This window comes from Cataglyphis hispanica, chromosome 11 (genome assembly GCF_021464435.1).
Source record: "Cataglyphis hispanica isolate Lineage 1 chromosome 11, ULB_Chis1_1.0, whole genome shotgun sequence".
Lineage (NCBI taxonomy): Eukaryota > Metazoa > Arthropoda > Insecta > Hymenoptera > Formicidae > Cataglyphis > Cataglyphis hispanica.
In genome coordinates this window covers 7,413,406-7,438,359 of record NC_065964.1, presented here as the reverse complement: position 1 = coordinate 7,438,359, position 24,954 = coordinate 7,413,406, and the positions used below count along the sequence as shown (strand labels likewise).

Below are 24,954 nucleotides of genomic sequence, written 5' to 3'. Positions count from 1 at the left end.
TGCTCATGTGAAAAGAAATGACATAATATCCAAATAAAAATAATTTATAAAAATTATTAAATAAATATCAATTATTCATTTAGCCATTTTATAATGATTAGTAATTAAAAAAAAAAAAAAAAAAAAAAAGTATTAAAATTAGTATCCTTCATATACTTAATCTATAAATTTATATTGGCTTGATCTTAATAAAATCTTGCAAAGTTTGCTTATATGTCGTACATTTCATATCATGACCGAGTACCACGATAATCCGTCTACCTAGAGGACAGTAATCAGGATTATTTCCTCGCTGAGTTTAATCTTGGATCTCCGGGATTTTATCTTTGAGTGCTGGGTTTATTACTAAAATCTTTAGATAATAAATGAGGGATGACAAAGAAAATTATTTTGGTTTCATCCGTCTGTTTTTAAATAATTTTATATTTAAAAAAAACATATGATATTCACGCGATATAATATTATATATAATAACGTATTAATATAATACATGTGGTATACAACAAATATGTGGTAATAGAGAAAATATTATTATATTTATTTAGCTGCTTAACCCAATTTTCATATAAATTTAACGCAAACTCCAACTCGGTCGTTTCAATTGACGTGAGCAAACAACATACAGGCACAATGCGCGCTAACTACCGTGTGTTAATTTTCATCGAAAAATATCCTGCGGTACAATCGCGCCGATTTTTTGCCGAAAGGGACATGTTTCGCCAAATACACGACAGCGATCATCTGCAACGCGGGATCCGCCAAATCGCACGTATCGCGAAATACCCATTGTCGGCAGAACGATCGATTGATGACGTAGGCATGGAGCACTACAATTTCTGTTTCCGGGCTTGGCGTACGTACCATCCTATAACGAGCGTTCTTTCCAGAGAATCGGAATATAAATTCCGTTTATTGTGCCAAACGTGCCGTGAAAAAGTCCCGGATTCTCCACGGGCTCATAAACAGAGTCTATGCGCTTCAAAAGAAAGTGATGAAAAAGTGCGCTCCTTATCGGAGAGATGCTCGTTCTTTTTCGCTTTTCTTAATATCAGTATGCTTTGATATAATTTTTTTACTTAAATTTAGAGGAGCGATTTACCATGTCTTACTTTTGCGGTCAAGATATCTGCAATTATTATATTCATATGCATAAAAATTGCGTTTTAAAGACTACTTATTTTTAATTGATTATTATTTGTAAACATTATTATCTTAATATTTTGTTTAACTGAAGAATCTCATCGACTGAAAACTGTTTACTTAATATATTCCTTCCTCCCTCCCCTCTCTCGTATAAACAACAAACGCGTTAAAGACGTAGAGCAGTGTTATTAATGAGTATTAGTTTACTAAATGAATTTGTTAAAGAAAATGGATCATCCTGATATAAATCTAAATTCATATCTCCCGCTAATAATAAGAATGCGGAAATAATTACATAGAAGATCTTATAATAAATTTACACAGTCAAGTATACATGCACCATCAACTCGATAACATAAGCAATAACACAATATACATACATACACATACATATGTATAACCAAATGTTGTTATGTATACAATCGACATAAAATATTCGTATTTGCGTTACAACACATACATATACGTACACAAACATAAACGCGCTTAAAATATGCGCAGAATGTCCATCAATCAATTGCATGCAAAGAGTGTTGACATTTTAATTATTAATTATTGCAATATAAATATATGATAAATATTTAATATACAATTTTTTTCCTTGACTTTTTACAATTCACATCTTTTATGTTTCCGAAGACATAAAAATGTATAAAAAGTCCATAGACAATAACTTACTTGAGCTTTGGACATTCTATAGATGTGGATACGCAATGCATAGGATGTACAATGTTCGATTTACAGTTTGTCATGTATGTGCGTACATGTGTGACAACGTTTGCGCTTTGCATAAATATACACGCATGTCCCTATCCACGCGCGTATCCATACGAGATGCATCTCGGTTCGCGCTTTCGCGCTTTAGTTTGCAGTTTGTCATATGTCGACGTGCACTTTGCATAAATATACGAAGCGTGCAAATATATGAGACGGGAAGAAAAAAAAAAGGTCTCGAGCATCGTGAGAACGCCTCGGTTGATTTTCGCGCGATTATGCATGCGTGGCCGCAGCTTTATATGGAAGGTATACAAATGGATTCATATATTCAGGTAAAATATATACAAGAAATATGTATATATTTTAATTTATAAAACAATTTGTAGAGGGTGTGTTCGAAATCATGGGTATGAAAAATTTTCTTGAGAAAATTCATTTTAACAATTGCAAAATAACATTTATTTTTTTAAGTTTGAATGATTTCCAATGACTTTTCAAGAATGAAATTTAAATAGTGAGGAAAAAATAACAGAATTATGATGATATGAATTCCTTGATACACACGTACACTTTTCGTTTATAGATTTTTTTATACCGACATATCGATCACATGAAAACGACATCAACAATTATTCAAAATAATCGACAAAATAATAGTTCGTATAAATTCTTTCACATTTTCTCAAGTTTTCTCTACTAACTTGGAAAGTATCGTATATGGGGTTGGCGGATTTGCTACTAGGCCTCCACAATATCCGTAACTTTCTGAAATTCGTACTTTAGTCGGTTCGGAACTTTCATATACTAGTTACCAAAGTTTCCAGAAACTCCCAAACAAGTATGTTAGCACACTGTAATAATTGTAAATTTGCTGGAAACCAATATGTGCCTTTTTAAAACAAAAATGATTCGTTTCTGTATGGCTATTTGATCATATATGAATATGTAATTTATTAGAGAGAAAATGTATGAAAAAAAAGATAGTATTTATTATTGTAGCTAGGAAAAGATATATAGATATGGAAAAAAAAATATTACAGCAAGATAAAATTGTGACTGCATCCACAAATATTCTAGATAATTAAGAATTAGAATATAATTTATAATTTTTGTATATATAATATATATTTCGTAAAAAAAACTATATATCTTTAATTATTTTCTTGTCGTCAACTTTAAAATGTGTACAGATTGCTTTCTCATTAATAGTTTTTTTTTTAATTGCTATTTTCTCTGTTTGTTTCTAGAAGAAGAGTGGAATCCAGATGGCAAGGGGCGACAGTCCAATGATACCGGTGAGTTTCAATGTCTTATCAAATTTTATTTGCAATTCGAAATTTATCTTCTTTTTTCTACTGCTTACTTTAGTTAATTTAATTGTATGTATTATATCATTAGTTGTTAATTAATTCCATTTTCATTTTTTCGATAATTTTCAACTGACAATTAAGAGAAAAAATGAGATTTTTAAGCATTGGGATTTAAGTAATGGGATTTTAAGTTCCATAAGATTCAAAAAAATCAGCCAGTTAAATCGAATAAATGACAAATATACTAATAAGATTATTCAATTGGTGTAAAAATGTGAGAAATTTTGCCATCGGCTTTTCTTGTATCAAAATAGCTAAATTTGTGGCACAGCCACACAAATGGCCATCTATTTGACTTCCTAATCATTATTGTCTCACGAGATGGACTATTCTATGAAAGGATTATCCAGATTGCATTGCCTGCAATCGCCTTTGGCTCCCTCCTTCTCTCTCTCTCTCTTTCGTTCTCGCCTCCTCCTTGGCCTTTAAGTAGACGCATTACGAGCTTAACTTAACCCTCGGAATTAGCGAGGTCTCAGTCAGGTTTCCCGAGTTCAAGTTTCACCCTCTCCCTCCTTTTATTCTCTCAAGTGACTGCACCTTCTTCCCTCTCCCCTTCCTCCGTTTGTAGGCCATGAAATTGATATGCCGAGCCTCTCGTCTTTATCTACGAGTCCCCATCCTGCAACTACAGCAGATTCACGGCACAAAGTGATTGCCTTACAAGGAAATGCTCCAAGTTATGCCGAGTATTTTTAACTTGGAATTAAAACAGATACAATCACATATAATCGCGTATACACGGATAAAGAATATTTTTTTAACATATTTTTTATATATTTTACATATTAATTTTTCGCTAAATGTCAAAACTTTTATCACACAATTATTTCTTCTGTATACATAACAATTATTATTTCTTTTGTGTATGCATATTTTATGATCCATTCTATTTTAATGTCAATGCAAAACGACATGACGATAAAATTTGCAACAGAGGCAATAAAAAAGCCGCGAAATAATTAATTATTCTTCAATTGAATACATTCAAATATTATATATTTACAAATTGAATATAAAAAAAGCAAAAATTTTGGAACAAAATTACTTCCTTTTTAGAACAATTCGAACGAAGAAATATTATTTGGAGTAATGCTTTATCCGAATTTTGCATCTTTGTCCTCGCAAAATCTCTTTTTACAACTCGCGAGAATTATTTCGCGACGAATCGGGGATAATTCCCCGTTGGGTAAAAACTCTGCGGATAACCCATCGACGTACCAGACGGTGTTAATCTTCGCCTTCCGGCGAACGCGGCGTCGCCGAGATGGCGTGCAAAGTACGATGTCGACGTCGACGCCGGCGTCGGCGTCGTCAAATCGAGGCGCCTCTGACGAACATCTCGCGCAACTTGATTCTTTTAAAATTGACACTTCACTACATCTTACTGTCAGTTTCACATTCATGAGATATCCGTGTGAATATTTATGCAAAATAAATCCACATCAAAGGAGTATTTTTTTATTAGCGAAAAGTGCGAAGTAATTAGTCATATTGTAATAAAAAATTTGTTTTTTGCCATGTATATAAATAATATTATCGTAGGATACAAACAAGCGATTTCTGATGAGAATAATTTTTACAAACGAGGCAACGCGCGTTTGGTTGTAATCACTATGTTTAAGCATACATTCCGGATTCCCTACGTAGATAAACGGAGCTTTAATAATTTTTTTATCCCATTTTTCAAATAGGAATATATACAGATCTATGCGGTGTATCTTGTGTAATAATATTCCCATTAATAAAAAAAAAAAAACATTTTATATAATTGTATCTTTTCAATTAATAATTTAAAAAAAAATATTACGCAATATGAAATCTACAATTGTCACATCGAGATACAATTAAAAAATTGTCATATGCATGACTAATTCTAATTAAAACAGAACGCAACATTCGTTATACCCTCTCGCTACAAAATCAATTCGACGATAATACGATAAACTGATTTTCCGTTTTCCGTACGCCCCACGCAACACGATTGGATGAACATCCAAATTCGCGCAGCGACGTCAAATGCAATTAATCCAATCGATACAGAGCTTACTTTCTTTAACAATAGCTTAATCATTAAATCTTAAACAATTGTTTAGAAATATTAAGAAATATAATATAAATGTGCAACTGATATTTTTTTTTTAAATATTGAAAGTAATGACTTTGACATTTGTCATCTTCTAAGAGAAACAAAGAATTTTTTCACATAAAAGAGATATACATCATACATCTTTTTAGAAACTGTTTAAGAAAATTATTTTAAGAATAACGTTCATTTTTTTACAACACGTCTGCTACCTTTCGTTGAAATAAATACGAATTATATTAATCACGCGAATTATACCACGAGAAAATAATCTGTTTACATATGGCTATACATCTTACCCGATTTTTACTACTTAAAATTGTTTCTCGGATAAAGGGTTGAACAATCTTTCGGGCCAAGGGTTAAACCGTCGACCGTCGATGTGAACGATGAGAACATGCCGCCACCAAACAGCTTATCGCCTTATCGCTTGTGCAAGCAGGATGATAAAGAAGAGACCGCCGTGAGCTCACCTCCCCTACTTTCTCCCCTACTATTCGGCCTCCATAAAGCGGCGACGCGGCGCGGATTCTCCGTCAACTAATATTGATTATAAAACCGGCGGCAGTGGCGGCGGCGGCGGTGGTGGTGGTGGTGGTGGTGGTGACGATGGCGACGGTTTCTTTGCTTCCTTTTTTTTCTTTTGCCCAGCGAAGCCACGGGCGGTAGTACACGCGCACAAGACATAATACGCCCGTAGTATGCGTCGTGGCGGCGGCGGCGGCGGCGGCGGCGGTGGCGGCGGCAGCAGCGGCAGCGACGACGAATTACTACTCTCGTCAAGAGTTACGGGAGGTATGACCGGCTAGTTCGCGATGAAGTGAATAAAGACCTCGTCAGGTCAGACATATAGCGCAGAGCCTCCGTCTCGTCTGTGATCTCTCTCGCCTCGTCGCGTCCCGTTTTCGCGTCCGCTCCGGAAACCGCACGGACACTCGCGTACAGCAACGTCTCCGGCCTGAGAGAGGGTGCATTGACTCCGGACGCAATGTAAGTAAACGGAAGTAATATCGTGATACCACGCGCGAGTTCTTAAAGCGATGCAACGATTTATCTTTTAATCTCTTGTCAATGGTTTTAATCGTCAAATTTTCCCCAATGTCGATTGCGCTGACATTTCTGATAAATGTGTTTTTTTTTTTTTAAACGGAAAAGACTAGGCAATGAAAGATTAATTCGTGAGAAACGTATAGGCTTTTGAGAACTATAATAGTCGTGTGTTTTTCGTATATCGTTTTTGCGTGAATCTTACTCAATATTAATAAAGATCAATTTTCTGTGAATAACGTGTGAATTGATATTTTAATATCAGTTGAGTATAATTATATTTTAATGAAAAATAATTTAATGTGAATCAATTAGCTATTTGTTATAGAAAGTATAGCTCTGTATTATAGAAAAAAAATTATGTAATTTTTAAAATATATTAGGTCATTTCGAGAGAGAGAGAGAGAGAGAGAAAGAAAGAACGAGAGAGGGAGAACCTTTTATCAAACATTAAATATTGTATAAATATAAAATGTAAAATGTATTAAAAGTCTAATAATTGTTTGACGTTAATTCGTTGTATATATTATTAGAATTTATCGATTATATTAAAAGTGCAGTTTTTCGAGATGAATAGCCGTCGTGATATCGACATTTGAAGAGACCGAGTCAAGATAGCGCATTTGATATTAATGGATGTTTAAAGTTTAAAACTTTCTACTCTTGGATACTTACTTCTTGTTGAACTTTTTTGCTGCTAAATTCTGCTGACTTATCTTTTCAAAAGAATTTCATCAGTAATGTACCAGAGATCGTTGACACCTCGTGAATCATAGCGGACTGCACTTTTCACGTCTGAACTGAAATGGAAGAAATATTATTTTCATCACTATGACATGAAATAAAGTATTAATATATTTGAGAATAAATTTGATTTTATTACAAAAATATAAATAGTAAACATCAATCTGAGCACAGTGTGAAACGTAATATACGAGATACGATAACTTTTTAAAATCCGAGCTGTTATCTAAAAGTAAATATTTTTCCCGGATTTTAACAAATATTTTTCACAAAGTGTTTTTTTATAAGATATTTTTCACAAAAGCTTGTGGTGCGACAAATTCTCGAGAGAAAGAACGATTCATGGCGCTTAATGTAATTATGAATTTCAAACGGAATAGATAAACTGCACCACAATCACGTATATACTCAGATACGATATACGACGAATTGGTATTATCGCCCGAAGGCATAGGCGAGCCGGTAATATTATTACGTGTCTCACACAGGCTTTATTACAAAAGCAATACCGTATCGCGTTCGCGAGTTTCGCTACATTGCCGGATTATTGTTCCTTTTTGGTGTTAATATTTCGTCGCGTTTGGTTGATCGTTGACGTGCAACGATATTAAAGTGGATAGAATCAAAGTAATAAAAGCGAGCCCGCGGCTAATTGTACTTGGGACGTTGCACGCGCCGCGAACACGGCCGTTACATCATTGGTTAATTGCATGGGGAAGGGGGGAGGAATATACATGATGCCGCCGTTACAGAGACAATCGCAAATATCGGTTTATTGCATCTTTGAAGCATCTGTCTTCTATACGTGCAGCGATTCGAAAACCACCAATTATAGTTCATTAGACAAATGATGTAATAATACAATGGAGCTAATAACAAGGTAGACAACATTTGTGAATTGCGATATAATTGACTTTAGCGGTTTAACTTTAGACAAGCAATATTTATAATTAAAATGTAATAAAAGATGAAAAGAGATAATAAAAGTTTTTAATTATGTATTTAATATATATTATTCTCTCTCTCTTGCGAATTTATGTCATTAAATTCACTTTTGCAAATTGCTGAAATAAACTTTAATCTTATTTACATATCTCGTAAAGGAAATAAAAAACGATATACTCTTTTATCTCTAGAATATCATTTTTCACATAATTCTTCGTAGCGAGCACGAAGTGCATAATATGATAAAGATCATATGAAACATTTCATTAAATCGATAAAGTTGAAAAGATTTAGTCATAAAGAATCGAGAAGCTGATATCATTGTTGATCTTTCGTTCATCCGTAACGACCTTTCATGGCGACTCAAACAAAGCTAATCGATCTCGGATCAAGACTGATCAATCGGATCGGACAGACGCTTCCTCTGTTTTATCAGTTATAGACCGGAATGGACGATGTGTGAGCTACGAGACCGTAGACGAGAGAACGAGGTGCTTCCTGCTATAGTTCGGGACTACGAGCCTTCACGACGCCCGACCACTTCGGTACCATTCATATTCAAACGATATTTCATCGAAGACACACACCAAGTGTAGTCTCGTTTGAGTGAAGTCGATTCCCCTTTTGTTGGTGTCTTCCGGCGTAAAATCGATAGCATGCGCGCGTACGTTTCCGCGTAAGATATAATAGATATATACGCGCGGTTATTCCGCTAAATATCTCCGCGAGGGAAACTTAGCTTAGAAATATCTCGTTGGCAAAGGATATCGTGTTTTGTGTTGAGGAAGTGTTGAGGATATTCGTAAGCGCGTGTCATACGTTTCGTTTCTAACAGAGAGATAGAGTTTGTCTTTAATAATAGTATGTCAAAATATCTCGTCTATAGAAACTACATAGAAACTTGCATCGCGCTCTAATGTAATTAATAGATATTCCCTACTGTAATCCGCTCAGAATACACAAATATATAAATGACTAAGTTTGCAACGTGGTTACACGTTTGTATATTTCTAACTTTGTTACGTCACTTGTCATCGTAAAATTAAATTAAATGTTATATGGATATATTCGTTATAAAAACTCTTGCATAAATTTGATCATAAAAAAGAAAAATAGGAAATATTAAAAATGCTTATTTTTAATATACTTCAAATAAGATAAAAGTTATTACAGGTTGCCAAATTAAATGCATTATTTATCTTGTATAATTACAATTTGCACTCTTTACTTGAATAGTACTATACATTTAAATTCACATTTATTTAAATATGGCCACTGCGTTTCAATTATATAATGCAAAATTTCTCACAGATGAGATATTTTAGTATAAAAGAGCGGTTTTGTTAGAATCGAATGCTATACGCATAGATATGACAACAATCGTCATAAACGCATCGTTTCACTTTACATTTCGTTACGTTTCACGTTCCGTTTGGGATATTATTACGCTCGAGAGAGAGAGAGACGAAAAAAAAGCTTTCTATTTTATCGTCTCTCTTTATTTGCGACTTTGTAACGGGTGACCCCTTTTTCGCATGTTCAATATATCACGAAATTTTTAAAAAGTTTTATTTTCATATGTTGTGTGTATTTTATCGATTCGCAACATCTATGACATTCTTGATTAAATCTTTTTTTTTTTTTTTTCTTTCTTTTTTTTTAGTGACATATTTAACGTTTAATATGTCGTTTTTTTCTACAAGTTGATATCAAGGTAGCACATTGTATTATTTGAAAGACAAACTGAAAAGAAGGTGGTGAGGAGCTTAAAAAGTTTCGATTCTGAAACTTTTGGAACGGACCCGTATTTTACACATTTGCACATATATTCGCGCACAAAACTGCTTATACGCACGTGTTTCCAGTATTTTTTACCTTTTGTACGAAAACGTTTGCAAAGTTACAGTTTCAAACAAGAGCACACATACGTAAACTTTTTGCTTTTTGCTTCCAACAACTGTTCAAAGTAGAAAATGTTTACAAAAATCCGAGATTTGAAAAATTTGCCAAAGATGAATTCGCACAATATTTAATAATTCTGTTAATTTTCATTATTTTTGCATAAATTTCATATAATTGTTTCATTATCGAATTCAAATCCAAAAATAATAAAAACACAAGAAACAATAGAGCCTTGCATTAGCAGGTATTCTATTTCATAACTTTTCAATCCATTATAATTATAAGGCATTTTTTTATTAAACTATAAATCTTGTAATGCATGTAACATGTTAAAATATTAAATGATAAGCGTGTAGATTTTTTTTTAAATAATCTCTAAAAATTTCATTGTTTCTAATATCCAACGTAAAAAAATAAGAAATATCGCAGATATTGAAAATATTAAAGAATGAATGAAGACGTCGAAGTAAATATGGAGTTATATGAACGGCGTCTATAAAATACGGCGAAGGAACCTCGAAAAACCTTCGACTCGAAGCTCACTGGCTAAATCCGCCGGCACGATACTATCTCGCAAACAGGCGAGTCGATAAAACACGTACTCTTATGTATGTGTGTGTGTGTGTGTGTAAGCGACGGTCTCTCCGCAAGCTGTTTTATACGCACGCAGTCCGAAAGTGATATAGATTTTTTCGCTCCGCACGCACTCGATGGCGGGCAAAGTGGCGCCTATACAAACATATAACACACGAGCGCATACGCAAACGCCGTCGAGTTAGCGATGGTATTCGCATAATCGATACGGAAGAAGTGGAATTAAGGGAAATAACGAATGCATCGTCCCAATATAGACTCGCGCCACGCTTTCGCTTTACTAAAAATTTGCGTTCTTCGATTTCCCCTTTTCCGCATCAAAGCATCGTGATTTTTATACGATTACCCAACATTGTGAAAATCGGAAATGATGTAATTTTAAAACAACGAAAATGTCAAAATAATTTTCGAGTAAATTTTTTGAATGAAGAATGAATCAAACAAGCATCGCTCGATAATTTTCGAAATTATAATATTTATCCTTTTTAATAGATTTTATTATAATTGATATTACAAATTAGATACATTTTGATTGTCGACATAGTGCAATTATCTTGAGACTCGAGAGAAAAGCGGGCTTGTTTGTGTACAAGTCCATCTGCTTATTTTAAGAAAGTCGTCTGTAGTTATTGAACTCGAACAATTAAAGAGAATTAACGCGCACCATGCTTTTAATTCTTTCGTTCGATGAACTTGTGCTCGAAAGAAGCCTTACAGTTTAAGAGTAAGTCTCGCGAGCTCACCGATAGCAATAGCGCGTGAAAGTGTTAATTCATCGAGCACGCAAGGGCATGCACATTCATTGATCTACGCGAAATGTCTCAGGTAATTCATAAAACAAGTTTTTATTAATTAATTTTTTATTAAAAATAACTCACATAAAAATTACTAATGCGTGCATATCTCTTTCCGTTGGAATAAAATTATAATTAAATATATTTTTCGTGTAAATTTTTATCGTTGTTTCATCACGTAAGTTCAAAATTGAATTAAATTTAAATATTTTTTTAAAATATCGATCTGGATCTCAGTTGTTCTTTAATTCGCGAGGAAATACACCAAAATTTATAGACTTGCAAAAAAATGTGGATAGAATTATAAGCAATGAAAATTTAACAGACAGCTCGCAATTAATCAGAGTTTGAGAAGAGAACATGGGAGTTCCCGTCACATTCCCGGAAGAGTCACGATTTCTAAATGAATTATTACCAAATGCTTAAATGGCGATATTTCCAGCCAATCGACGATTATGTGCTAGACACTGAGTTCGTCGACCTTACACCAATGAAACGTGATGAATCTGTCCCGAAATATTTGCAGCGAATTATGCAATGGATATTTTTTTTATGCCATTTTTCATGCTCGCGATTTTTTTTCTACTATCTATCATTAAACTCTCAATACGTTTCGCTCGAGAGAGAAAAATCGAGAGAAGAAGAGAGAGAGAGAGAGAGAGAGACGCGATTTATATTTTCGATACATCCGAGACATGGCCATCGAGTATCGGAAGGAAAAATAAAGAGAGATACGATACAAAAGCGTATTTTCGCGCGTATTTTTGGCCGACGATAATCGATAAGCGCGCCCTGCCCGAGAGTCTGCCTGAAATGCTATTGTCCCATTGTGACAGTAATTTTGCTTCGGCTACTAAAGACAGACGATACCTTCTTCCGGAATGCCGATAAAGGGATGCGAATACATCCACAGGATTTATGAACAATTCAATCTCGTAAGCAAAACGTCGTTTGAAGTAGGCGAAATCATTTTACGTTTCACGACGAAAACAATTGGATTAGAAAACTATTACGTATTTTTTTACACACCCTTTCGCGGGAGAAAACTCATCCGGTTTCTAAATCGATTTTATCACACCATTGCTTCCACGATTTCTGAACGAAATTGCAAGTTAGATCAGATGGAAACGTACAGGGATGACGCTTCATATATTCTGGCATGAGTCATAACTCGTTAACTTGTTATATACAATATAATTTCATACACATCTGCCGATATATTTTTGTGCATAAAGCTGAATAGGAATCTTTATATAAATATTTTAGTATACAATGAAATTAATAAATAAAAATAATAAATAAGTTTTAATAAATTAATAAATTAATACCGATCACGTACTGCTATATAAAAATTGGTATAATTATGTGGCTTTCCTCACGAATGACATCGAATACGACTGTCATCATCGCTTTTGAATATCGAATATCGATGAATCGGTGCCAAGAATCACCCGCGTGATATCATATATCCAATTATTTTACACGATTATCATATCACATATGCGAAGACACATTATCAAAATGATATTTCGTATCAATATACGTCATTATCATTATTATATATCGAGATGCACAGATACTATAATTTCCAACCTTATATTTTTTTTCATTCTGTTACATATCTCATATTTAAAAGAATTTTTTTATTTGTCATAAAAATTCAAAGAAAGAATATAAATTTATCTTTTTTTAATCTAAAGAAATTATCTTTGAAAAGATTTCAACTCACTTTCTTGCGTCCAAAGTCTTATTCGTGACACATCATTCATCATCACCAATTTTGGCCGACGAATGCTTTTTACAAGCCTCGCTCTTGTTTTCGTCAGCAAGATTATGACGTCTGCACCTATATAATCATTTTGTCTTTTGCTCTAATGACTCTGTCGTTATTAAAGCCCGCAACCTTTTTCATCTGCCTTCTCCTCTTATTTTAGAGATTTTCATCTCCGATATCGTTCGTCACTCGTTTCGTTTTTCATAGACTTCTCCCCGTTCATGGTCACGTTTTCGCAGGAACGAACGCCGTACTTGCGATGCAACAGGATTAAAATCCAATGACGTAAATCGCCGTTATACAGATCATCGGCCCGCGGGATTTTCTCGTGCCTGAGTTTGGAATTTATCTTTATTACATTCGTCGAAGCAAAAATGCATCGACGATTCCCTATCGCAATCTCTAATTGGTGGCTTTGAGCGCGCAATAAAATTTCTTGACTTATATAACCGGTTTCGTCAAAGCCAATTAATGCTGATTAATCAAATCTTCTTTTCATTTGTCTATACAGATTTTTTTATAAAAAATAATCCGTTCACTCTTTTATATCAAAACTTTCAAGACTATCTCCAAAGAAAAAAAGGCAATATAATTTTGCATCATAATACTAATTTACAACATAATAATGCAAAACTGTATTTAATTAATTGTTGGCCAGTAATACTTAATTATTAATTAATTAATAATTTTTATTTCTGAATATACGTTTATCTAGTTGTACAAGGCAATTAATTGATGCGTTTTTTAATAGCGTGTTGTTTTTATTCTTGTTTCATAATTATTGAGTGCGACACATTAGAAAATGTTTTTAATTTATCAAATGAGAATTATATTCTTTCATTTCACAACAATAAAATATGTATCATATATTATAACGCATGCTACAATCTATGAAAAGACGAGGAATCAATTAAATAGTTTAGATGATTATTTCAACTGACATTAGCAAAACCGGATCAGTTAGGGGCCATTTATCAAGTAATTAAGGACGAATTCCTAATCATTTGATTAAAGTGTGAGAAATCTTAACTAGCTTTCGAGCGACGGCTATTTAAACGAGCATCGTAACCACATATGCGAACGAATGTAAAAATAACGAGCGTAATTAAAAGAGATTTTGTTAGTCTTATTAAATGTGTTTTTATACACGGGAACGCCTTTCTCGTAAAACGTGCTACGCTTCTCGTCGTGCGAGACATTATGCAAAAACACAGAGCAACAGATGGTAAAGGGAGGTCAGAGGACTAAAAACACTTCACGTAATATTAATTACGATAAGCAAATTTGTCACAGCAATTGAAATTGATCGCCTTTTACCAAAGCACACGCATAATGCAATGTCTTAATCACGTGGTACTGCGGTAAGCGGTCATCCAGGAATATGCGCGCGTCGATATTTGTCGCCCCTCCTTCATTGAGCCACATCAGAATGTCGTAATTGATACGATTCATAACTTATAGTCTCCTTAATCGTCCATACAACGATTGTTAATGTCAGCGAATTCCATCTAACCGAGAACGATATATAAACAAATTTTCTTTCTCTTACGCTTATATTCAAATGTTAAAAGATATTAATGAAATAAATTCTTTAAAAATGTGAAAATATTCTTCATTCGCGTTTTATTTATGTGTAAAGTAAACCTCTTCTTCAAAATCACATATATTATCAAGATAAAATAAAGTATTATACGTATAAAAAAAATTGCAAGTATATATGTTTATGACATCGATAATGTAAGCTTCAATATTCATTTGGGCAAATTATTCATTCTGAAATTATTTTCTTGATTTCCATAACCATTGCAAATATAGCGTAATAAAACATAGCAAAGTATAAAGTTTACATCACACTCGCCTCAATTATCGCTCCCAGCTGTGTATTGTCTCTATTGGTATATCGATTTGATCTATTTTCGCGCTCGGGGCACGCAGCGGATAGAAACGAGGTCGTAGAACCGAAGTATTCCGTCGTCAGTATAGTTAACGAAGTAAATAATCATGATAAGCTCGAGATTCGATCTTATCATGATTATATATTAATTATAACGACCGCGTGTAAAATATATTTCGAACACACAGGGATAGCATAACTGAAACGGGTATACAACAGTATTAGCATATTAAAACTATATTCGCGAGGTTTACGAATCGATTGTTTCTGCAGTCGCGCATTATAACAATCTCCGTCACATCCTCGAAGCAATGGCGTAACTAACGTTTATTAATTCTCATTAAAGGCACTTCTTGATTCCCCATCGTTTCAACACAAGTAGATATTATATAATAAATACGAATAATTAAAAAGTAGAGCCAACGATTCAAAAAAATACAACAGCTTATATCGCTCGATTAAAATTGTTATTCTTATTACATTTTTGGGCTGCTACTTTCTTATTTTTCAATATCTTCTTTTATCCGAAACGTTAGATATTTTACTGTGCTCTGTATTGCATACACGTTCGAGAGAAATCAGAATATCAGCGTTGATACGAGAGAGGCAGCTAAACAGGTATGCCTATTGTACATATATGTACGTATAAAATCTTATCTCTGCGCTACGGATTATCGAATTTCCGAGCGTTAGATTAGATTTCTCGACGACCGCGCCACGCTCAGCTACACCGGTTTCTGAAAATAAACGCGTACGAGGGATACCGTCATCGTCGCCAGTACTCTTTCCGACGTTGTATATAGCGTCTTGTATATAAGGTTTATGTACGGTGTATACAGAGTGACGCGAGTGCACGCAATTTCGTGAAGAAGATTCATTAAATTATCGATATTATTTCATAGATAGACAGAGTAAACTTAAACAAGTTGAATTTCAACGATAGATTTTTGGCAGATTTGAAAATTTTTTAATAATGAAAATCTCAAGATAGGTCAGTATTTCATCAATCTTTCAAGTTTCATCACATTACTGTCTGTTAAATGAAATATAAATTTTATTCAAATTTATTGTAAATTTTAAAAAAAGAGATTCAAATTAGTGGTATTAATAAAAATTGATTTCTACTGTAATATAATTAATGAAGCAATCAATTTTTTTAATTCAATTTTACTTTTGCGAGTTTTCTCTAATCTAAAATTTTGGAGATTATTATATCGATCACGTCGGATAATATTACAAAATACAAAGTGACAAAATATGAAATAGTATTGAGAAGAAAATGATAAAATGGATATATTTGAATTGGGCTAACATTTTTTTTCTAAGTTGAAATAAAATAAATATGTATGTTTAGTATAATTATCATTTTTATTTTTTCAATTTGAAAACTGACTGTGGAAAATCTTTATTGCACTATAATATACGCACTAAAATATATCATTATTATATCCTGGACGATATCTTATACGCAAAGCAAGATCAAGAGGCGATCTTCCGTTTTGATAATCGTCTTATAATATTGCGAAATTGTATGCTTTGCATTTTCGTATTAGGTGCTTGTTGAAATTTCAAAGCGGTTCGCCAGAGTTTAGAGAATAGTTTACTCACGTTGCCAATTACAAGTGTCGCATAATATGGTGCATAAACTCCTTTATTGTGGAAACTTGCGCAGCTTTACATGTTGCAAAGTACGCACGTAGCCTCGATATTACTTGCAGCTAATTTTCGCGCGCGTAAAGTTTATTATTTACGTATTTACCAAGTTATCTTAACGATCAATGAGAGATGACTTTGTCTTTATATTTTACTATACTGTGACATTGATAGCTGATGGATTTAAAAGCCTTTAAAGTAGCAAAACAATAATTTGACGCGAATCTATTCTCAAAATTATTTTCTACGATTAAACGATTGTAAAATTTTAATTCCGTTAAGATTGATGTAATTTATAATATGTTTATGTTGATGACTGTATCATATATCTCAATTTTCGCGAATTTAATTAAATAATTTAAATTTGCCTCCACTTTAAGATTCTACAATCTCCCCAAATTCTTTTAGTTCCAATATCACTATCCAACAATATGTTGACACGTAGAAGTACGCATAATCTATACACATATTTGCTCGGCTTTAAATTCGTCATTTATCATATAATGAAGTGATACATCCGAAAACTCGGATCGGACTTCCGTCCGAGAAAATTAACTTTTGCTCTATTTTTTGGAAATCTTTCTAACAGAATCGTTACATATATCACGTGTTGAAATCTTGCAAAATCGCTAAAGTTTGCCTTTTTGAGAATGCGGGTGAATCGAGCACCGGCATAATGCTTTACGACATACATTTGTCAGATAGCAATTTGACGTTTGCGCGGAACGGCCATTTCGGAAAGCGCAACACCGAAATGTACGACGTTTGGCCACCCACGCGAGGTATGACGCCGCCATGACGCATGTAGCTCCGTCGGAATTCGAATCTCGTCATTAATTGGACGACGGTTCTCCCCGATTCGCCATTCTGACCCATTTTCTCTGAAGCTTCTGTCCAGATTCCGCGCTGGAACTTTCGACGTCGTTAAGCCCCACGTGACTATTCGCCGAGATTGATTGTGACCCGGAGAAGTACGTTCGTTTAGAGAGGGTACGGCCGCCGCCAGTATTCATCAGCGAGTTTGTATTTCATTAAGTCGAGAGCAACGCGGGTAAACAAGGTAGAGAGCGCGACGCTTTTGTAATCCGGAAGTGAACTCATCTTGTATGCACACGTACGTTCTGCTCATTGCGAGGACAATCGTGCCCGTGACAATGATCTATGCAATTATGCGAATTCGATGTATCAGCATTGTTAATCTCTTTTTTGTTGCGTTGTGCCTTTGTCAAAAAAAAAATGAATAAATAAATGAATAAAAAAAAAAAAAACGATTTATACACAAATAAATAATTCTATATTCGAAAAGCATAATAAAAGCACTTATATACCGAGCAAAGAGAAAATGAGAAATTGAATTTTGAATGAGATAACCGAGATGTCTATCTGTCCTTCTCGAATTCCTGACTATGTCAGGCGTAACCGCAGATGCTATTACTTTAATGCGCAACCTTGCTCTTCCTCGTTTTTCTCGCCGCGATGAAAGATAACTAAACAAGAACACGCCCTCCTATGAATATGCACGCACGTGTCACTATTTCCGGCCACTTCCGCGAACGCGTTATTCTCGGTTATATACGCTTTGTCGCAGCCACTTTCTGCCAAATAGGTCGAGACACAGACTATTTACCTCGATTCTTTATTGGGGACGAGAATTTATTAATAGATACAGCAAACCGTGCGTCTCCACCCGTAAAATTTTAATCTTATTTTTTATAATCTTTCTTTCACGGATAAGTTTGTTCACGAGACAAATATTTGAGTATCTAATAAAAATATCAAATCACATTTTATGATAAAATACAATAAATTTCAAAAAATAGATTTATCATTAAAGCTTTTAATCTGAAGAAGACATTTGTATTATAAAAATTAAAATTAATAAAGAATTAATCATAAGAAAATTATAAAAAAATGCTTCTTCTCTTTTTTGTTTTCTTTTGTTAATCTGTGTTATCATCGATAATACGATTCGTAGATTCATAACAAATTTTATACTTGAAATTTTCGAATAATTTTGTGAAACATGGTTACTAAAACAATGTTAATATTACACTCCGAGAAATGTATAAAGTGTCCAATTTTTGTTAATTAAAAGAATTTTCAACAGAAAATATTTATTCATAAGATGCACCTATGTAAATTGCAAAAGATGCAAGATTATTATTTAAATATTTAATTATCTCGAACGTCAATAATGATATCGCTAACTGGAAACATTTCTGATTTCAGGTGGGTCGGTCAGGGGAGAGGTTGAACCAAACGAGCTTACACCTGGCAGACGGGCAGGTAGTGCTGGCGGGGGCAGCGTCGGCAGCGGTGGCGTCTTGGGGGTCGGTGTCGGCGCTGGCGGGGGTGGCTCGGGGAGCCGAGGTTCCTCCGGTGGTGGTGGCCGCTCGAGGGACGAGCCTAGAAGGCACACCCTCGGCGGCGATCATCAACCGTCCCTTCATCATCAGCAATTCAACGCAGGGCAGCAACTGCACCCCCTACATCCGCATCATTTGCCGCCACCACACGGCCAATACGGCACCCCGCCATCACGACACACCACCATGGATCTCGAGGTGAATCTTTGCTCGCGCAACATGTAAATACACATATATTTAATTGTTTGCGATGATCTTTCGTAATCTCGTTTCGTTTCCTTCCCCTTATCTTTCATTGACATTAATTTTATGAATGTGTAGAATCTCGATCAATTCGTGGCCTAATTAGAGATATTATGTAATCGTATTACTTATTTTGAATGATTTAGAAATGAAATTAAAATAATAATAAAATATAAATTAATTATCAGCTATTAATCGTGAGATAACTTTTTTCACTATTATATCGTGAATTAATTTATTACACTAACATATTATTTTATTGATACTAATAAAAACAGCAGTTATATAAGCAACGTAATTTATAATTTATAAACTGTTTAAATTAAATCGCACGATACTCTACACAGTTTGAATCTTTAATCGACTGATACTGAATTAATTTCTATCTAATTTAAAGTATCGAGATTCTACTATATTTCTTATCCTAAAGTGTGACCAGAATCCAAATATTTAATTTTCTTTTTCTTTCATTGTGGTATGTATTTTTCATTTTTCATTTTTTATACTAAAATTTCCGCTTTCTGTTTCCATATTTTTGAGAATTTTATCTCTATATATTTATCATATTTATTTTTTTTTTCATTTCTAATATTAATTATTGTCGTAATACATGTTTATATTATACTTTATGTTAAGATATATATATATATATATATATATATATATATATATATATATATATAACGTTTACTGTAATGTTTTACTGTGTTTAAAAAAGTTTTATTTTTGAGTAAATTTCTATGTTTATCTACATGTCAAAATTTTCATACATAGACTTTATCTCCTTTTTTCTATATCTTACATTTGGGATGATTCGATTTTTATGTATATAACTAAACATTTTCTTTATCACAAAACGATGGTTTAATATCGTATATCAATGCATAAATGAATAATTCATGGATAATATTTGAGACCTTATTTCAAAACAGAGTTTTCTATAAAATGAAAGAAAAGAACAAATTTTCAAATTTATATTTTAGCAAATATTAAAAATTGTTTAATCAGAGAAAAATACGTACGTTGTTTAACTCAGAAATATTCGTCTTATAAAGTGAATTATAAACATTTACGTCTCTATCAAGCATAAATTAAAAAAATTTATTAATTAATATAATAATAATTTACGGAACTGAAATTTTCATTGACGAAATTTAGAATTGCGGGAATTTAGTATGTATTTATATATACATGTAAATTATCGCAAAACATTCCCATATATTAATTATGAGAGAATATTATTAATGAAATATAATCCGTATATGTAATATGACAATATTATTATACAATGTGTGTTATTAATATTTAATGTATAAGTTTATTTATGCAATAAGCTCACAGACAAAAAAAGTGTTCGTCCATTGCATTATTAAATGAAGAAACTATTTCGACTAGTTATCATTTCACGCGATCAATATTTTAAATTTTCTGCACCCATCGCACATTTGCTAGAGATCGATGATGAACTCAATTTTATTGAAATATTCGCAGTTTTAACGTGTATTAAACGGTCAAGAACCGCCGGTAATGAGGGAGAAAACGGTTAATTAATTATCATCCACCTGCGATGTCCTCGTTTCTTACGCTCGTTCCCGATAATGGAAGGGTTTCCGACATATACTGAACCTAAACGCAACCTATATAGCTACGTTTTCTTGATGCTACCAGATTTCTGGCTCATTTTTCGTTATCTTAATTATCTGAATGTCAAACTTTTATAATTAAAAACAGCGGGTAATTATATGAGATTTGCATCTTTAAAATATCCGAATATTATAATAGCCGTTATCTGTTATAAATATATTCCATCTTTTTTTTCGACCGAATGAAATTTAAAAAAAAAATGAATTTAAAAATATCTACTCATAAATCTAAAATATCTATAATGTTTAAAATATATACTCATATTTTATTTATTTTGTTCAATTAAGATTATCATCTAAATGTTTAAATATTGACATTTTTGTCACTTGTTTCAATTGAAATAAAAATTTATTAAAATTTACTCGCAAACAGATATATTTACAACTGTTATAGTGTATTTGTCGTTTATAGGTATTTACATGAAAAAAAAAAAATATATTTTTAATACGCTGATAACATATGTTCATTAAATTAGGAGTAATAATGTTAAAAAAATTATTATAATTCAAGAATTTTGAACGCTTTGCCATTTATTTTAATCACAGATATATCCTCGAGCGTATTTCAGAGTGTTTGTAATTGCAGATGCCTATTTATAGCTATTAAAGTTTTGTGCTTGATAGATCTATTGATCGCGAGACTCGTGTCAGATGAATGTCATACGATCGATTAACTCTCGGCACGCGGTTATGGAGCATCCCCGGGCTTGTCTTTGTGGTTTGTAGGAGATAATCGAATCGGGTGCGCAGGTATACATTCGAGATAGTTGACACGAGCATCACTTTTGTTCTATTAAAGTAGTTTGTTTTGTTACGATACGAAAAATAAAATTGCATTTCGAATCACAAAAATGCATCGCTCAAAATGATTACGGATTTACTTATTTAAATAATTAAATAATTTTGGAGAAATAATCATACCGTTTGAAAAAAAAGATTAAGAAATATGTGTTTAAAATATTATGTTTCATAAATTTAAATAAAAAAAAATATATATATATATATAAAATATAAACAGCAATTAGCTATCAATCCCAATTATCAAAATGTTAAATATTACACACAAAATTATATCATATTCAAAAAATGTTGAAACTAACAAGAAAAAGTTACAATAAACAATTATTTTCTTACAACATAATTGAGAAAACTCGTTAATTTTTTTGAAAGATGCAACATATATGATTTATAAACTATTTTATAAAACATCGTGTATATAATACGAATCTATATGTTGAAAACACGCGAGAGCAAATTAAAAAGCGAGTGGGTCATATTTGTAATAAAAGCAGGCGAGCTTTTTTATCTATCTACGCTCTACATATATATATATATACATAATTTCTATCTCTCTCTTTGCTATTTCATCGCGTGTACCTCACACGCACGTACACACATACACGAGTCTAACTTTCGTATCCATTCGCGTGTAACCCGACTCTTTCTCGAGTTACTCCGACTTCTCTCTCTTATATTCTCTCCCTTTCTCACTTCTTTTCATTTCCTTTATCTTTGTCTTAAAGCTTAAAGTCTTAAAGCGTACCATCGCAGGTACTTACCATGATTTTTCGACGTGAGCTGTCAGACTGCACATACGTTTCCTGGCAGGCGATATTTATTCTCGACGATCGATCTCTGCACTAATTTTATCAACACGTACCGTTTGAAAATACGTTGGCACTACTGACGCGATAAATTTTAAATACGTGTAATGCGATACTTTTCTCGGTACTTGCGCCATCTTTTTTTTTTTTCGTACAATACAATTGCTCGTATTACGTACAATACGAAATTTATTGCGCGATATACTGTAAATATGCGTAATACGAGGATCGCCCGATACTTTATTCGGCACTCCCGACACTACAAGCTTCCTTAGAAACGATATTTATGCATAATTTAACTGGACTCAGGTGGTCGCGCGGGCGGGACGGGACGCGAAATTCTTATGATCGAAATATCGTACATAATTTAGTTACCACGTTCAATTATGTCGTACTTTTTCTATAATTAGACGGATTACGATGTTAATCAGAACGAGGGACCGATTCTGTTCTTTTAACGCTCATCATGGCACGCGATTGCCGCGATTAATCCGCACTCCGACACGGACATAAAAGTTTATCACCGTCTGCCGGTAGTCCCGCCATTAACAATCATAAACAATACTGTGAACGAGCGCGGAAATCACTAAACATTTTCCGGTTCGATTTACGGCGCTATGATCGGAGCTGATTTTAGGAGTATTTGATTGACCAATCAGAGCAAAGAGATATTTGCTCTTAATTGGTCAATCGAACGTTTCGACTCAGGCGACGAATCACAGTGCGAGATGAAATTAAAGTACAAGCGGCGACGCAGGTGACGCTTCGCGTCTTTACTTCACGGTGGGGAATCTTTCAGTTTACGATTGAAGGGATATCGCGACGGTTGCTTGTGACGTCGGCACGCTTCATTTGAATTACGCATAGTGTCGAATGTTGAACAAGCTATCGGCCGATCTTCTCATAATGCGAAGATGTAATATATCGCATCGGCGTAGAGGATATAGGTATGTATATATGTATATGCGTATGCGTACGTACAGCTGCCGAATTCTTTCATGTTGGCGCGAGACTCGATCGGAATGCGCGAAAAATCAAAAATAACGGCGCGAGCGGCGGCGTCGCTGCATTCCTTCTCGAAACGTCGTCACATAAAGTAGCGTAACATAAAGTAAGTAACGCGCGATCATTATTATATTCCGCGATTATTATTGCATGCGATTAGTCGATTCCTACGATATTATATTTTGAATAGCCATAATTACTCCACTCGAGTAATATCGATGGAAAATTCGTGTGCGATTATTTACTCACTACAAATATTTATTCCTTCAAACACACACATATACATAGCTGTTATTAATTACTTTCATATGTAATATCTTCAGCTAAGGTAAAGCAACATAAAATGCTTTTCACGTACTCGAATAGCTAATATTACAACTTAAATATATATCTCCATAGATTATGTTATAATATATTTTTATTAATTCAGTCATAGATTTGCTATCTAATTAAATTTCTGGATGAAATTATACACGAATATTTCGTTGAAAATAATGAATCAATTGTGGATAAAATTTTTGCACTTTGAAAAAGAAAGAGAGAGAGAGAGAGAGAAAATCAAAATATTATTCGCGGGACTCGTTTCCGTTTGAGAAGTGAGAAGTGAGCAACTTATGTAGTATTTTGTAGCCGTCATGACGTCATTAAGTTCAAATTGTAACGATTAATCTGTGATTGAAGAGCAGTTAGATTCTCAGAGTGATGTATCATCGCATATTTCTCTCTCTCTCTCTCTCTCTCTCTCTCTCTCTCTTTCTTCCTCTCTTTATTCGTAACGATCGTTTTTCCAATCGCCTCTTTTTTATTTCGTCTTTTTTTTTTCTATCCCGCAACACATATTACATATCTCTAACTGGTTTCTACTTTGTGTGTGTGTTTCCGTGTTACCCGCCGTGTGTGCCACCGACAGATGGGGACCAAGTCTCGCCAGAGAAAGGTAATTTTCGAATTTTCATACTTTTTACGCAAGATTGCCTGCGCAATCGATTCTTTTTTTTCCGTCGACGTGCATGTCGGCATGCTGACATGATGGCTTTTCTCTGAGTGGCATTTAATTCTCGACCCTACCGTTTGTCTTTAATTGTTTGCTCGAAAAAATGTTTCTATGTGAATATATTTACAGTAGCAGGTAATAATCACGCGTTAAATTTAAATTTTTATCTAGTTTATATATATATTTAAACATTTATAATTTTATCAATTACATAATTGTCAATTCATAAATATATATTTAATTCTTAATAAATATTATAAATAGATCACAATAAATTCGTGTTAATTTGTTCATGTATAATTAGATATACAAAATTTCAATTTTTAAATATCTCAAATAAATCAGTTAAATTTTTTTTTGTAAATGCCACTAATGAGCGATTTGTGATACAATGAGATATTCTTGAAGATCATAGATGCATCGAAATCTTATAGAA

General features: G+C 33.4%; 1 protein-coding gene across 2 annotated transcripts in view; it reads left to right on the top strand.

The window, feature by feature from the left end:
* The window catches only part of LOC126853198 (uncharacterized), a 167,802-nt gene that overhangs the window by 71,754 nt on the left and 71,094 nt on the right, over positions 1–24,954 (top strand). For both annotated transcript variants that reach the window (XM_050598751.1, XM_050598752.1), the window contains exons 3-5: positions 3,108–3,155; positions 18,893–19,227; positions 24,435–24,461. In XM_050598751.1, the coding sequence (XP_050454708.1) occupies positions 3,108–3,155; positions 18,893–19,227; positions 24,435–24,461 (410 nt within the window). The remainder of the gene's footprint in view (positions 1–3,107; positions 3,156–18,892; positions 19,228–24,434; positions 24,462–24,954) is intronic.